The 17,851-nt window shown below is 45.3% G+C and overlaps 1 protein-coding gene across 1 annotated transcript in view; it reads left to right on the top strand.

Annotated features, from left to right (window-relative positions):
- The window catches only part of LOC119966170 (basic leucine zipper and W2 domain-containing protein 2), a 60,779-nt gene that overhangs the window by 26,547 nt on the left and 16,381 nt on the right, over positions 1-17,851 (top strand). The window contains exons 3-7 of the mRNA XM_038797471.1: positions 434-610; positions 5,390-5,493; positions 9,453-9,518; positions 11,051-11,186; positions 16,165-16,274. Of these exons, the coding sequence (XP_038653399.1) occupies positions 434-610; positions 5,390-5,493; positions 9,453-9,518; positions 11,051-11,186; positions 16,165-16,274 (593 nt within the window). The remainder of the gene's footprint in view (positions 1-433; positions 611-5,389; positions 5,494-9,452; positions 9,519-11,050; positions 11,187-16,164; positions 16,275-17,851) is intronic.

The raw sequence follows: 17,851 nt of genomic DNA, 5'->3' as shown, positions 1-17,851 counted from the left end.
TTGCACTGTTATCAATCAGATTATCATTTTTGGGATAGCGAATAACAATATCGATCAATCCAATGAGCTTCTAAAGTCACCCGTGGAATCGTTTGCTTATTGTTCTTTTTTTAATGATAATGGAATATCTTGGTTGGTCAACCAGTAAGTGAGAAAAATACTATTTTGTTCTTTCACCTGTAAGATCAAATAGGGATTTATTTGTCTGTTGTCAACTAGCCTCATACAATTATAGAGTTAATTGATACCACAGTTCCTTAATTTCTTTCAAGATGCCATCACTACAATAAATTGTCTCCTAGTATTCATATAATTTTTCACTACATAGTGACATGGTGTTTTTAAAAGATTAATTACTTTATGGTGGAAATTTTATATTGCTATCTGGGAAGATTGGAAGTGTTGTGCGTGACTGAAACCATATCTCTTGCAGATGAAAAGGAGAAGTTTGAGCCAACAGTCTTCAGAGACACCATCATTCAAGGTCTCAATGAGGCTGGGAATGACCTTGAGGCAGTGTCCAAATTTCTGGATGTTACAGGCTCACGGCTAGATTACCGTCGTTATGCAGACACGTTGTTTGATATATTGATAGCTGGGAGCATGCTAGGTAAATATCAATCTAACTTGCTTTTATACATCGGTAACTAACAAAATGTGATTTTAGTGTAAACGTTAAAGGGTTATCCTTCAGAGATATTCACTGATTTAGACTGAAATCAAAAAGCTGCAGTTATCGAGAATGATTGCTTCCTTTGTGTCTTCGCATTATGGTTTATTACCGGGAAGATTTTTTTTCAAAAGGTCATACTTAGAACCAATATACAAAATACTACAAACAAGGATTTTTTTTTATTGTTATGGAGCAGTTTTTAATAAACTGTCCGTTGTTACTGGTGCTGCAACTTCTTTAATGTTGAAAAATATCCCAAAGACGCAGGAGAAGATACTAGAGGAGTGATCAAAGAGGTGGATTTAATGCAGATCTTAAAAGGAAGATGGGAGATTGAAATCTAGAATGTTTGTGGGGGAATTCCAGAGTGAGAGACTTTGATTACTGAAGGCATGTCCACAATTGTGGAGTAAAAGGAAAGACTGTGCATAACATTTATGAGCCAAAGTTCTTTGGAGTTATATCCTGGTGAAGGTCGCAGAGATAGTGGATGGGAGCTGATTTAAATACGTTAATGGAAATATTAAATTTAAGTCAATGGAAAAACTTTGAATGAAGCTCCATGAAAGTGGGAATGATGGGCAAACTGGACTTGGCGAGTATTAGGCTATTGGTAACAGAATTTTGGATGAGCTGAGGTGTATAAAGGTGGAAGGGTGTGAGGTTAACTTGAAGAGCATTAGATTAGTGGAGTCTTAAAGTGACAAAGACATGAATGTGTGTTTAGCAGCATCATGAACTGAGGGGTAGAGGTGATATATTTTGGAGATGGCTCTTTATAGTGGAAAGAATATGACATTGAAAGCTTAGCTTGTGGTTCAACAGGATGACAAGTTTGCAAAAATGTGGTTCCGCTTGAGTCAGTGGCCAGAGAGTGAGAAAATGGAGTAGATGGTGACGATCCGATGCTGTGGACGGGAACAAAATAATGGTTTCAGCTTTTTTCAGTGTCTAACTGGAGAAAATTGCAGTTCACCCAAGACTGAATGTTTGACAAGCAGTATGACAGCACAAAAGGCAGTAGAGAGGTTCAAGAGAGATGGGATTGGCATCAATTGTGTGTGCGTGCGTGTGCGACTTGGTCTCGGCAGGAACTAGCTTTAGTTGCCGCTCCCTCTGCCTGTCCACGCTCTCTTCACTCTTTCCCCCGTCCTCCATCTGGGTTGTATCACTCACTCTTTTATTTCAGGACAATTAACAATTAAAGAAGATAAGCAATGTTAACTTAAATAGTATAACTTATAAATACTTCTGTTGGGCAGCACGTGGCGCAGTGGTTAGTACTGGGACCCAGATTCGAATCCCGACCGTGGGTCACTGTCCGTGTTGAGTTTGCACATTCTCCCCTTGTCTACATGGGTTTCACCCCAACAACCCAAAGATGTTCAGGGTAAGCGAATTGGCCACGCTAAATTGCCCTTTAATTGGGAAAACAAATTGGGTACTCTAAATTTATATATATATATATATATATATATAATACTTCTATTATAAACTGAATTCTGCTTTCTATTTCCACCGCACCCCTTGCCATTCCGAAAAGTTCCCTTACCTTAGGAAATCTTGGAAAGTTCATTCATTTTTCCTGGAACCAAACCCAAAGGTATATTACCACTCTCACCCTGATTTCTCTTCAGTGTTCCAATTATTTGCCAAGGAATGAGATCTCATGGGATTCTTCATTATCTTTTGGATAAACAACACTTGGTAAGTTTCTTTACCAACCTCATGACTCTGGATACCACAGCTCAAGGTGGAGGTCTGGCTTTATCTCTTGACTTCCAAGGAGCCACAAATTACAAGAGATTAAAGCTAACACAATCTCTTAACTGTTTTTCTAAAAATCAACCAAACTTATCTGCTGGATATGCCTTAACTGAAGTTATAAAGATAAACAATAATAATAATCTATTTCCACACATCTTCATGGCAATGTAACACATGACAAGTCGGCATGCAAATTAACTACCTTTTAATTTCAAAACTTCCTTTTAATTCTGGGAAACCACATGAATTATTAAAATCCTTCCCTGGAAAAACTGCAGACCTCATGTCTCCAGTTTTCTTGGTACGTACGACCACCTACAGCTTTATGACTCGCACACCTTTACTCTGACTTCATCCAGTAAACTCGAGTTATTTTGAATTGTAATTATTTTAAGCCGACATGGTTTGTCAGGCTCTAGATGTTTACTTGGGATTTTTTTTTTCCCCCCCCACTGAAGTCATTTAAAATGCAATTTCTAAAAATAAACAGCTCTACCATTAAAACATGTAAATCTGTGACATTCAGCATACATAACAGTACAGCAGCTCATTTGTGATGTTCAAATCATGGTCACTTTATTTTATATTTGGACCTGCCTTTTTCCCTTTCCATTTGAAAAATATATTCAGGTCACTAAACCCAGTTTATTTTACTGAAGAACAGTCATGCAGACTCAATGTTGACACTGTGCCTCTCTCATCAGATGCTGCCAGACCTGCTAAGTTTGTCCAGAATTTTCTGTTTTTATTTTACTAATAGTTGGAGCTGTTTTGAAGGGAAGAGTTGGTGATTCATAGAATCCCTACAGTGGGCCATTTGGCCCATTGAGACTGCACTGACCCTCCGAAAGAGCACTCCACCTCAAACCACTCCCCCATAATCCCACCTAACCTGCACATCTTTATACACTAAGGGACAATTTAGCATGACCAATCCACCAAACCTCCACATCTTTGGACTGTGAGAGGAAACCGGAGCACCCGTAGGAAACCCACGTAGACACGAGGAGTACGTGCAAACTCCACATACAGTATTGCAGTATGGTTTTACCAGCTTAATGAAACAGAAATTGTCCTGATTCTGTAGAAATTCCAACTGACTATTGCAAGCTGTTTGGAAAATTGGATTATATTTGTAGTGGCCAATTTAAGGGTTAAACACCTGGGTTTAGAATGTGTTTGTTTAAAAAGAATTCTGTGGTTTTAAAAAGGAATTTTTTTTTTTCTTGGGGATTGGCAAGTGAAATTGATGAAGGAATATGTCTTTTAGTCTAGGCTAATGGTCTGTAGGTTGACTGGGGAGGTTGCTGGGGAGCTAATGTGCTTTTTCAGCCTGCAGAGCCAATACTTTGTTTTTTTAGTTTGGGGAGATGAGGTCACTACTGGGTGGAGCCACGGAAGACAGAGAGACATTTTGAGTAGCTGTGGAGAGAGACAGGGTTTTGCAGGAAAGGCTTTCAGAAGTAAAGTCTGATCTGACAACGTTTTTTAGACCACTGATAAAACAGTTTTCCTACCCAGTAGGATAGGGGGAAACGGGCAATATTTTAAAAGCAGTGTATTCTTGTCTGACAACCAACAAGTTATAGCAGCTATTTGAAGATATTCAGCCAGAGTCTGAAGGGGTTCTACCAAGAACCAGAATCTAATCTGTACTTCAAATAGTACTGTATGCCCTGTTATTTTTAAGATAGATTAAGAGCTGTATATTTATTTTATGGTTGTTTAATGGGAAATTGTACAGTAATGTCGAGGGGTAATTGTAGGCTGTTATTTTTCGGGTGTGAAGTTAGAAGTTTAATATTGTAGTCATGATAAAGTTTTGTTTTAGAAATACCAATACCCTATTTTTTTTTCATGCAATCACTCTTGGAGCGAATCATTCTTTAATCATTATCTTACAAATAAAATATTGGGATTTCAGCCCAGTATCCTAGACACTGTTGAAGTCTGGTCTAGGTTCATAATACAATTAGCGTTCTCAAATCATTTCCCAGATTTCATTGATTTAAAAATAGGATCATTTGTAGTTAATCTTTTCCTCGATCTCCATGTTTGAATTTCTTCAATCAGATTTTTATCTTTATCATAGCACTGAAATGATGCTAATCAAAACCACGGATGAGATCTTTGGTTACTGTGATCGCAGTGCACGATCCTCATCCTTATTGACCTGTCTGTAGCCGTTTACTCAGCTAACTACACAATCCACTTCCAGTGCTTCTCCTCCATTTTCCAGCTCAGTGGGACTCTCTGTGGGTTCATTCTTAACTATTCACTTGTAACCAGAACATTTCTGCTCCCGTACAGTCACCTCTCGAGTCCTCTGATCATCTAGCTTAGAGCTCAGTTCTATTTCTAATCTACCTGCGGACTCTTGTTGATATGTCTGAAAATACAATGTTTAGATTCTACAAAAACATTTGGGCCCCGCTTCCTCTTCAATTCCCATTATTGACCACCATCGGCACTATATGCTAGAATTCCTTCCCCCAAATCTCTTTCTTCCCCATAAAGTTCTATAAAGCCTGCCTCTGTGACTAAACTTATGGTCACCTGTTCTATGTGCACCTCCTTTGGCATGATGCCAATTTTCTGTCTGTTTACACTTCTGTGAAGTGTTTTAGTATGTTTTACTTCTTTAAGGGCTCTATATAACTGCAAATTGTTGGATTAAAGTGAGACTAAAGTTGCTGCCAGTAGTTTAGATTAATTGGTGAATTAATTCTTGCATTGTCCGAATGCTCTGAGCTGCGCAGCGTGTTGAAAGGTCCATTCAATAGAGTAGATGTACAGAGATTTGTGCAGTTATATTTACATACACCGTTTTAAAATAGTCAGCCTATCTGTGGAGTGAAGATGAACTTGAATACGGATGTGAACTTCAAAGATGTGACTGGCAGTTGTTAATGTGTGACATTTTTAAAATGGATGTTTGTTGTTTTGTAGCCCCAGGAGGAACACGTATTGATGACGGAGACAAAACCAAGGTGACTGAATACTGTGTGTTTGGTGCCACTGAAGATCAGCAAACGATCCGAAACTATGCTCAGGTAAATAGCTGCTTTGGCACAAGGCTGTGAAGCAGTCACTGTCTAAAACTGTTTGTGATAAGACCAACCGATCCCAGTCTACAAACTTGCAACTATCTAGTTGCAACACAGATTAAAAGTACAATTTATCAATTTAAACGTAATTTAGTTCACTGAAAATAAATTTGAAATGTGTTCGTTAGTTTAGGGGTAAAATAAACATTTCCCTTGGCTTTCTTGTTAAAAAGTAATATTTTACATTCAGGACAGCTCCCAATTCAGTAAGTTTAACTCACAAATGGCGGTACATAGATTTCAATGAAGAAACTGAGCCAATCAACAAGAAGATAGGGGAGGGACAGGGGAACAGGCCAAGCAGCCGAGGTGACCCCCCGGAACTGAGTCAGTGTACAGGCACGGACCGCCATTACCGCAGCCATCTTGCTGTGCACCCACTGACCACACACCCTGGCTCCTCGTCCTGCAAAGTAACACCGGCCATATAGACATCCTCCCACCCCTGCGCCACAGCCCCCTCCCACCTGCCGGCGGCCAACCCAGGGCATCGCCCACAGTAGCCCCTACACCACAGTAGCCCCTACACCAGAGTGTACCACTGGTGAGGGCAGTGCCAGTGACGGTACCCCGGCATACCATGTAGCCTGGCTGCACAGGGGTACGACCATGCTAACATGTCGGTCTTTCACTCCTTGCAGACGATGGATAATTGGAATTCGGCCAGCAATGGTGGCTTTCCTGCTAGTCGCCACAGCCATGGGGGGGTGCCCTGTGGCTGTAAGAGCTGGAGCTGCTCACAGAGGAGGAAGCTGCGGCAGTGGAGCGTGCTGCACAAGGACAGGTGACGGCTGCCCAGGAGGGAAAGCGAGCTGCCCAACAGGCTGAGGAGGAGGAGGTGCCACGAAGGTGCTGAGTGAGGCCTTGTGTGTGCCGTCACCTCCTGTCATTCAAGGACCTGCCGGACTGGGCATGCTGCCGAATATTCCGGCTGAGCATCGAGAGAGCGCGACACATGTTCCAGATAATAGCATTGGCACACCTGGCACTGTGGGGGGGGGTATCAGGGGGTGGGGTTAGGAAGGAGACCAGCCCACCCCACTCACCGCATCCGACCACCCCACCCTCTTTCTGGCCAGCCCACCCCTCACACCCATCAGACAGACCACCGAGGCAGGTAGAAACAGTGGAACTAGGTGTTTATTATTTAATTAATAGATTTGTGCCCAAGCCCCTATAACTGAACTCTGCCCTGCACCCGTGCCAACCTAATTGGTGTCTTCACTTTCTGACCTTATGGGCCCTAACGCTACGTCTGGCACGGTAGCACAAGTAGAGGGCACTGTGGCTTCGCAGCACCAGGTCCTAGATTCGATTTCCTGCTGGATCACTGTCTGTGCGGAGTCTGCAAGTTGTCCCCGTGTCTGCATGGGTTTCCTCCGGGTGCTCCGGTTTCCTCCCACAGTCCAAAGACGTGCAGGTTAGGTGGATTGAACATGCTAAATTGCCCTTCGTGACTAAAAAGGTTAGGAGGGGTTATTGGGTTACAGGGATAGGGTGGAAGTGAGGGCTGAAGTGGGTCAGTGCAGACTCGATGGACCGATTTCCCTCCTTCTGTTCTGTACGTTCTATGTCTCGGTGGTTCCCAGACAGTACAGCAGGAGTGGTGGCGGCCTGCTGTGATTCCTGCCTTGCGACCTGGGTCCACCGTTGCGGCACCTTCTGGGCCGACCAGGCCTGGATGGGCGGGCTGCTGCTCGACTGTCCCGAATGGCGTGGTGCCACCCCGTTCTGCCCGCTGCCCACCAGGTGCATGAGGGGGTGGAATGTTCCTACACCTCCCCTGCGCGGGTCACCAGCATATGCCTCATCACCACCTCCTCCCTCGGGGTGCCCGATGTGGGCTACTCCATGCGACGGGGGTGTGACGGGAGCTAGTCCCTGAGGCTTCCCTGCCGCTGCCAGTCCTGGAGGCCCACTCTGGTCTCGATCAGGGTCCATACGCCCGCGGCCATAGAGCACAGAGAGTGGACCATCTCCGTTTGGGACTGCGTCATATCACACTCCAACTGTGCCACCACCTTCTGGGTTTGTGTCACATCAGCCAGTGACTGCACCATCTCCCCCTAGGACTGGGCCACCTCCCTCTGTGTCTGCGCCACGTCAGTCAACGCCTGGGTAATGCCGCCGACGTTCCCAGCCAGGACCCACTGTGACCCGGCCACGCTCAGAGGCGCCGTTGCAATGTCCAGGTGGTTCTGGCATATGGTTGCCTGTGAAATGGCAACCCTGTCCTGGGCCTCGGCCAGCTCCTGAACAGAGTACACCTGACCTTGGACATGCTGATCCATAGCCACGACCGTCACCACCAATGCATCTACCGCAGACGCCACCTGTCCGGTGTTGGCCTGCGTGGCACACATTGTCGGCACAACCCCCTGCTTTTGCACGTGGTTGGACTCCTTCAACAGCACCTGCAGGTACTGGATGCTCGCCGACAACCCCTCATGTAGTCCCTGGCTCTTCAACTGCATCTCCACTATAGACGGGATTATCCATTCCAGAAGCCCGAAACCCGCCAGGACGGTAGCTGTCCCTGGGGTCGGTCTGCCCTCCCACCGTCCACCCCCTCTGGTGTTCCTACCGCCACCTGCTGTACGAGATCAGATGTGTGGTGAGCACCAGATTGTGTCCCAGGAACCTCTTCAATGACGTGCCCAACTGAGGTGGGTGCCTCTGGGATGGTAGAGGGTGTTCGAGACAGCTGTGACGGGAAATCGGGGTCATCTTCTGGCCCGAGCTCCGTGGTCTCCTGGGTGTCCGAGCTGCTAGCCTCATCACTGCTCGGCTCATGGATGGCTCTGGCTGGGGGCGGCGGACACCAGATGGACCCACCCCATCTCCAGGTTCCTGTAAGGCACAAGACAGCACGCGTGGTTAGACGGGGGGGGGTGTTGACGCATGTCATGGGAAACCACAACAAAGCAGAGTCACACTTCCTTGCCTGTGGCCGAACTGCACCTCGGCGACCTCCCTTTCCTCTGGTCCGCCGACCACGTCCAGGGCTCTCTGCTCTGCCAGTCCGGCGGTCGCCCTCCTGTCTTCTCCCGCTCCCTCCAGTTGTGTGCGGCATTCTCCTGCGGCGGGGATGGGGGGGGGGTCATTAGACAGTCCGAAGTATGAAACCCAGGGGGTGGGTAACTGGTGGCCTCATGGGTGCCGGCATGTGGTGAATGGTGGGGGGGTTCAGCTGCCCTCTGGGTGGTAGAGGGTTGGGTTACGGGGATGGTACCAGTGGCACAATGCTGCCTACTCACCCTGGCTACTCAGAGGAGGTTGTGCAGTTTTTTTTTTTGGCACTGCTAGCTGGTCTGCATGGTGTTGCCCACTGCACTGACCACGTCTGCCACCTGCAACCAGGCACGCCGAACGGCGGCGGCTGGTAGCCCCCCTTCCTGGGCCGGTATTCAGGGTTATCCGCCTCTCCTCCACCACGTCCAAGATAGTTTCCAGCTTGGCATTGGTAAACCTCGGGCTGCTCTCCTTACTGTCATCTTGTTGGCTTGGATGGTGTGTGTTGGGAGTGAAATGTGTATACGCAGCTAGTCAGCCTGCTGAGAGTCATCGCGGAACCGGCGAATCCGGCACCGTTTCTCATTATAATCGATTGTGTTCCACGTGGCGCCGGTGCTAGCCCCTTAACACTAGTGGAATCAATCCAGGTTTTGCTGTCTTGAAAGTCCACAAATCCTGCGTTGGCCTCAACACAGTCTCAGAAACGGAGAATCCCGCCCAAAACAATCTGTTTCTGTGTACAAAGACAGGAAGAGGGCTAACGGTGCAGCTGCATACAACCAGTACTATGTTTTTGTTCTGAATCTTGAGAGAAAAAAAGGTATTGTACATTTAATTTCATTCATGGGTTGAACATTTAGTGATAACTAAGTTTTTTGTTTTGCCTTTAGGTCTTCAATAAGCTTATCAGGCGTTACAAATATCTGGAAAAAGCATTTGAAGATGCAATTAAAAAGGTAATTTTTCTTGTGAAATAAGTGTAATAAAGTTTTCAATTTGGGGGATTTTGAAACTATTTCAAACTTTAAACTGTCACTTTATGGCATCATAGTGCTGAAGGCTTTTTAATAGTTACTGATAAGTTTGCACATAGAGCTGAATCACTCATCATAATATCCCATGTTACATCTCCTGTGTCTGCCAAGTTAGCTCAATTCAACTGGGATATCTGTTGTGGCACTGCAATTGGCTTCAAGACTGCACTGAGGTCCTGCTTCTGATTGGCACCCAGTGACACCTGCTGTAACTGTGCACATGTGGACCTTGGGTGAGGACAGAATTGAGGTCCGCTCTGATGGCCTCTGCAGTGGAATAGTTTGCCAATGTTCATTGTTGGAGCGTTCATGTGAAGAAATCAAATCAGTGGCTTAAGATAATGGTGGGGGAGGATGGCTTAGAGCATCTGTATAAAGACGAAGATGTGAATTAGAGTGAATATTATACAATAGTCACAAGGATTCAAATGAAGTCATAGAGTAGGTGAGTATGGAGGAGATTGCATATTAGGACTTGTTTCTGACCCTCCTGTTAAATCTCAAGTAGATATTTGACCTGGAAATCATTGTGAGGGACAACTGAATGCAGGTATCTGCTTTGCAAAAGAGTACTGCTTTATTTGGGCCCTACCATCTTTGAGTAGTTTGTTTCTTGTTAAAGATTATAGAGGTAGAATCTTTACGAGGTGATCCCTATCTACTGCCTTAACTTTGATGGGAGCTCTAGTGTAGAACTGTCAAACTTATGGCAGGAGATTGTGAGAACCATTAGTAAAATTACTGGTGACAGTGTGAGTATGTTTCGGATAAATATATGGGAGTAGTAAAGTAATAAAGATACTAAAATAGGAAGGATATTTAAATGTTTTAAAGTGGCATATTAAGTTATAAAAGTACTTGATACTTGTATTGCATAAGTAAGAAGTAAGCAGTTATCGGGGGCACAATACAAAGTGAGATTTTGACATATTAAACAGGTGATCGAGAATTAGCAGACCGTTTCATGTTTAATTCAATTTGTAATGGCATTTTAGCATGACTAATCCACCTACCCTGCAAATCTTTAGGTTGTGGGAGTGAGGCCCCTACAGACACTGGGTGAATGTGCAAACCCCACACAGACAGTGACCCAGGACCGGGATTGAACCCGGGCCCTCAGAGTGGTGAAGCAGCAGTGCTAGCCACCGTGCCGCCTGCCAATTTTTTCTACTGCCTTGTTTGCAGCTGTGCTGCACATTCAAAATCCACTGGCATGCAAACATGAAGCATGAAGTAAAGAACTTTGCAGCCTCCGAGTTGCACAGTAATTAGATAGGGTAATATTTCAGAAATTAATTTGCGTCCAACTTTGGGATATCTGTAAATAACATATAACAGACATATATGAATACGAAGGTGCAAAAAAGTCTTTAAGATGATGCAAATGAGATCATTATGCCTTTGCTTAGTGCATTATTTTTTTTTAAACCACTTTATTTGTTATCCTTTCTCAGCTATTGCTATTTCTGAAAGCGTTTTCAGCTTCTGAACAGACTAAATTGGCAACACTTACTGGTATCCTGTTGGCCAATGGATCACTTCCACCTATAATTTTAACAAGCTTATTCTCGGATAATTTGGTTAAAGAAGGTAATACTTGAGGAAACTTTCATAATTTGTTTTTAAATTATTGCTAAAGCTGGTGTTGAATTGAAATAAATAATCACGTGTTTCTGGGTCTAGAGCTGGAACCTCCCCAGGTGCTGCAGTGAATGGGAGCCATGGGGAGACTACTACTCCCAAATCTGCAATATTCCCACTGAGCTGCAACTGCGGAGAGTGTAAAGGGGTGGACAAAAGAGCCAGAAGCCACGGAATGGCTCCTGCATGGGGACCTCCCTCTGGCCCTGGCCAGGCCATCCCCACCGACAACATTCAACAAGCCCAGTGGTGATAACAACTCTCCGGTTGTGGAACCAATTGTGACAGCACTTCAGATTAACTAAAATATCCGTTAAGGGCCCCATCTGCAATAACCACAGGAATCTGCCCGCGACAATGGCGCCACCTACAAAAGGTGGAGACCAGACGGAGAGACGCTGATAGTTCGGGACTTCTACACAAATAACAGACTGACAACACGCGAGGAACTAACAGAGAAGTTCTAGCTGACAGGGAGGAATGAGCTAAGATATAATGCAGGCCAAAAACGTCTTGCATAGGGAAACAAGGACATACCCACGACCACAGCAACAATCATTGCTAGATGCACCTACTGGACTCCGACATCTTGGGGAAGAAGAACTACGACGACCTGTATGGGCGACTACTGGGAAGGGCACTCTCACCACTGGACAAGAGAAGGGAAAAATGGGAGAAGGACATAAGGTTTGAAATAGGGTGGGGGCTCTGGAGCGAAGCACTGTATAGGGTCAATTCCACCTGCACTTGAGCAAGGCTAAGCCTACTGCAGCTGAAAGTGGTACACAGAGCTCACTTAACTAGACCCCCAACTCGAATGCACACGTCAACCCAACCAAACAGGAACAAGATATAAGATCTGAAGAGGGAAGAGGACAAGCCTGATGACTAGAAGGTGAGGGGGGAGGTCAGGAAGAGGGGGGAAAGGAAGGTTGGGGACCCAGCTGGAGGTAAGCACCTACTAGAGAACGTAAAACAAGAAGCCGCAACCAATGTAAATAACAAAAAACATATATTTTTTAAAATTTAGAGTACCCAATTAATTTCTTCCAAGTAAGGGGCAATTTAGCGTGGCCAATCCACCTACTCTGCACATCTTTGGGTTGTGGGGGCGAAACCCACACAAACACAGGGAGAATGTGCAAACTCCACACGGACAGTGACCCAGAGCCAGGATCGAACCTGAGCCATCGGCGCCGTGAGGCAGCAGTTCTATCCACTGCGCCACCTGTTACCCTGGCATAAATATTTTTTAAACAAATATTATTTATTAAACTTTTTCTGTGTTGCTTTGGGAGTTGATCGGTAAGAACAATTTATTGTCATTAAAAATAGAATTTTAATAGTTCTGAAACTAAGGGTCTCCCTTCAGTAAATACACAAAATCCATTTTTAAAAAATTATTTTTTAGCTATTGTAACTATTATACCTTATTTTCCCATGATTTGTTTTTAAAAATTTAGAGTACCCAATTATTTTTTTTCCAATTAAGGAGCAATTTAGAGTGGCCAATTCACCTACCCTGCACATCTTTTTGGGATTTGAGGGGTGAGACCCATGCAGACACAGGAAGAATGTGCAAATTCCACATGGACAGTGACTCGGGGCTGGGATCGAGCCCGGGTTCTCGTCACAGTGAGGCAGCGGTGCTAACCACTGCCACTGCAGCCCGGATTGTCCCATGAATTGCAATTATTGACCATGTTTATGACGAGTATAACAAATGTTTCACAAGAAATATTGTTTAGATTTAAAACTAGCAAAGAACATTTAATATTCAAAAAGTAAGATGATTGTATAAAATATCTTTCATGAACCTTTATGCAATAATGTGATATATTTCAATTACAAATAAATGGAGTTGGGTACTGACTGAGAGCATGCAATTACATCCAAATAGCTCAAAATATGTAGAGAACTCAAAATATGCAGAGAACTAACTGTACAGGGGCTGGTTTAGCACAGTGGTCTAAACAGCAGGCTTGTAATGCAGAATGAGGCCAGCAGCACAGGTTGAATTCCCATACCGGCCTCCCCGAACAGGCGCCGTCATGTGGCGACTAGGGGCTTTTCACAGTAACTTCATTGAAGCCTATTTGTGACAATAAGCGATTTATTATTATTAGTATTAGTATTATTATTATTATTACCACCTTCTGAAAGCAGAATGGAAAAGTGTACTACAAATGTACGGACAATATTTTCTACAGCAATACGTTAGTGGTCCGTGGTAATTATTGCAGGCTGGATTAGTTGAAGAATGCTTGAATTTTGGCTGAAATGCACAACCTAGCTCCCAGTTGTATTTTTTTTTTAAATCACTTTTCTCTACTTGGTGAACAATTGGCATTCACTTTCAGAAAGTTCGAAGTAATAATTCAGTTGAACCTCATAAGATCCGAGACGAAGCCTGGAGTTGAGGAAACAGAACTGGGCGATAGACTGTTCACTGTCTTACAGCATGAGACTTAAGTTTAAATGAAATCCAGCCGCAAATTAAAGCCACCTCGAGCTCATTCCCATAAGAATTGTGATAACGCTCATTTCAAATCTTGATCAGAGTAGTCAGTACAAAACTGACCCTAATTCACACCTACATTCTCAGTAAAGACCATAGGATAGCTGGCATGGCAAATAGAAAAATGTTGCATTGGTTCACTGAAATGGTGCAGATTGAAAACCTTTCCATTTCCCATTACGAACAGCACTTATTTTGATCAACCAAATAATTCATTCAAACAAATCACCTTGAGTAAATGAAGTTCATTAACATCCATCCTGTCTTAAATTAAATGCAAGTTATTTTGTACTGCATGGCATAATTGAAAAGGAAGGGAAATGTTGTTGATATATGGTGGAACATGTTCGTTTTCCGAGAGGGTACACCAGAACCGTCCGAAGTAGAGGAATTACTCATTGGAGCATGGCTGATTCCAACAGAAAGGATGAATGATCAAAGCTCCTAACTAATGATGTATTCTTCATGATATGAAAGAAAGACTTGCTTTTATGTAGCAGCTTTCACAACCTCAATGTCCCAAAGCCCTTCACTGTTGATCTGACAGTCTCAGATTAAAAGACTGGCCATTTTGGACTGAGATGAGGAGGAGTTTCTTGGCTTTCTCTATCCAACAGGGCTGTGGAGGCTGTTATTAAGTATTCTCTCCCTAACAGAACTGTGGGTGTGCCTACACCACATAGTCTGCTCCGGTTTAAGAAGGCAGCTCACCACCACCTTCTCGAGGACAATTCGGGATGAGCATTAATTGCTAGCCAACCAGTGATGCTCACGTCCCTAAAATGACTTGAAAACAAATTCAGGACAGAGATTGATAGATTTCTCACTATTAAATATATCATGGGCTATGGGGCAGTGTGGGGAAAATGGTGTTGCGGAAGAAGATGAACCATGATCCAGCTGAATAGCAGAGCAGGTTTGGGGGGCTGAATGGCCTACTCCTGCTTCTACTACCTATATTCAAGGGGCTGAGGCCTTTTTCAATGCCACATAAAACTAGTGAAGTGTAGTCATTGGTGTAAATAGGAAACGTGACAGCCAATTGGGTCATGCGAGTTCCCAGAAACCGTAATATTGAACAGATAACTCCTGTTCTTCTTCAAAACAGTGCCACAGGATCTTTCATGTGCACCTTAGAAAGCAGAGAGGCCTTGGTTAATATCTCGGCTGAAAGGCACAACTCCCAAGTGTGCAATGTTGCATTGGAGTGTCAGCCTAGATTTTGTGTTCCCGTATCTGGAGTGAGACTGGAACCCAAAACCATGTGACTCCGCGGTGAGAGTGTTACCAATTGAACCATAGCTGACACTATGGTAAAAGCAAATTACTGCGGATACTGGAGTCTGTAACAAAAACAGGCAATCTCAGAAGGTCTGACAGCATTTATGGAGAGAGAAGGGAGCTAATATTTTGAGTCTGGAGAGAACTGAAAATAGGATCAAATTTATACTGTTGTGGTGAGGCTGGATAGGAGGCCAACGATTGGTAGAGATTGACACCCATCGCTTGTCCCCTATCCAGCCAGCTGCCCCCCACCCTAACTACAGACCCTAATTCCAGTTCTCTCCAGCTTTGGCAAAAAGCCAAAACGTTAGCTGACACTAAGGGCGCGATTCTCCGCTCCCACGCCGGGTGGGAGAATCGCGGGAGTGCCGCTCTGACACCCCCACCCCCCAAAATGGCGTGTCACGTTGTGCGACACGCCGCTCAGAGAATCGCGGGCCGCCGTTTTTCACGGCGACCCACAATTCTCCGACCCAGATGGGCCGAGCGGCCTGCTGTTCCCGACCGGTTCACGCCAGCGGCAACCACACCTGGTCGCTGCCGGCGTGAACATGGCGCCAAAGGTGAGTATGGGGCCTGTGAGGGGCGGAGAGGGTAGCGAGCACTACGGCTGTGCTCGGGAGGGGACTGGCCCGCGATCGGTGCCCACCGATCGTCGGGCCGGCGTCTCAAAGGGACGCGCTCTTTCCCCTCCGCCGCCCCGCAAGATCAAGCCACCACGTCTTGCGGGGCAGCGGAGGGGAAGACGGCAACCGAAGATGGCATGCACGGGTTTCAGCCATCGTGACGTCAGCCGCGCATGCGCGGATTGGAGCCAGCCAACCTGCGCATGCGCGGCTGACGTCATTAGGCACACCGGGCCTTGACGCCAGCGACAAGGCCCCGCGGCCGATATTTACGGCACGGCCCACCTAGCCCCCCCCCCCCCAGTGGGGGGGGGGGGAATAGGGGGCAAGGAGCAGCCTCCGATGCCGTCGTGAACCTCTCTGGGTTTCACGACGGCGTCGGGCCTTGCGGAGAATTCCGCCCCAAGACGTTTGAATCATGTGCTTCAAGTGGTATCTGCCCTGTTTTATCAGGCTTTCCGGGAAAGGTTTTTAAAGTTATTTTTTCCCCTTAAAACAGGAATATCAGCATCATTTGCTGTAAAGGTTTTTAAAGCTTGGATGGCGGAAAAAGATGCAAATGCTGTTACCGCATCCCTCAGAAAATCCAACTTGGACAAGAGACTGTTGGTGAGTATATCTAAGCCAAGCACTCTTATAAGGTCAGGCTGACATTAAATTCTGCAAACTTATAGTGTTTTATCTGGTTGGGGAAAGAAAGTTAAGGTAGGAGATTACAACAATGGAGAAAGTTAAGTTAGACCTGCAATATCAGCTGGATACCAATATAACTTTATGTAGTTTATTGCTAATTGTACAGTTTTAATTATGCACTACATTTGATAAAATTTTACAAGATAAAATGCGAGTCTGTAGATATCTTAAATAATTTGCTCTGGGATGCACCTTAATCCAAATCAAGTGATAATTTATAAAATTATGCATGCCCCAGTCTAGGGATATACCGAGTGAAGAATCCATGTTTTAAAAAAAAAAAAATCAACGATAGAACGAAATTGCGGGATTGATTTCAAATTGCGAAGTAGTCAAAGCCTGCTTCGATTCTTTGCAAATGTGGAAATCTTTAAAACATCTGGGGGGGAAAAATAATTAAAATAGGTTATTTGCTCCTTTAATGGCACAGCTTGTTAAGGCAATGAATAGCTGAGCCCGTGATTTCAGAAAGTCCCAAGTTCAAGCCATGGTATTTGCTCAGTTTGCTGATTTTGGCCAAAGTGATTTGTTCATTCAGCACAATTGGCTTCAGCACCCGTGCGATAGGAAGAGGGGGCAATAAGATCAGGTTCCAATAATGTCTCCTAAAACTTTGGTTTGTTCTCCACATGTAAATTATTAGCCCAATTAATATTTAACAAGAAATCAGAGTCTGTACATCCCGACTTCCGATGGTGGCGATGTGCTGAGCGGACGCACATCAGATGGCTCTCCTCCCAGTCGGATCCAACACAGTAAATTTACCTGAGATTTTGGTGCTAAAAGTCTCCTAAAACCCACCCGAACACAGAAGGCACCAATAGTGCGAGAAGAAAAGGGGATGCCTGCGAACAACAGGGGATGGCATGAAGTTAGAAACAGCAGCAAAGGAAAGGCGCAGGAACTACGGGCGATCGGACCTGGCCATACGAGGCAAAGTGGAGACCCAGGCGAACCAGGAGGGGGAAACGATCAGCGACCCGAACGGCAGAAGGTCGAGAATCGAAAATAAAGACTATGATATGGACTGTGTTTTTGTGCTGGACTGTGCTGTATCGCTTTCGGGTTTGTCTCTTTTCAGCATGAGCAGCAGAAACAGGGAAAGGAGAGCGAAAATAGGGAAAGCAGGCAAAAGGGGTGAGATATGGGGTACGTAAAACATGGCTAGGGCTAGACCAGCACCGGGAGGGGAGCCACCGTACTAGCAAGGAGGGCTAGCACAGGAAGAGAAACAGTAAGGGAGGCAGCGGCGGACATTCCGGGTGAGAGGCAGCGCCTGACCAAAAGGGGGAGGGGAGACTGGATAGAAGGGTGGGGGAGAACACGGTGGGGTTGGGCTGGACAGAGGGAAGGGGCACGGGGGGGGGGGGGTGGGGGGGGGGGGGGTAGAACGTGCAGAACAGAAAGGGAACAAAAAGATAGATAAGGACTGGCAACAAGACCGACACAGTGCGAGGAACCAAGATGGCTCCACCAGCAGCTACTTGGGAGGG

This window comes from Scyliorhinus canicula, chromosome 5 (genome assembly GCF_902713615.1).
Source record: "Scyliorhinus canicula chromosome 5, sScyCan1.1, whole genome shotgun sequence".
NCBI lineage: Eukaryota > Metazoa > Chordata > Chondrichthyes > Carcharhiniformes > Scyliorhinidae > Scyliorhinus > Scyliorhinus canicula.
This window is presented reverse-complemented; position numbering and strand designations above follow the sequence as displayed.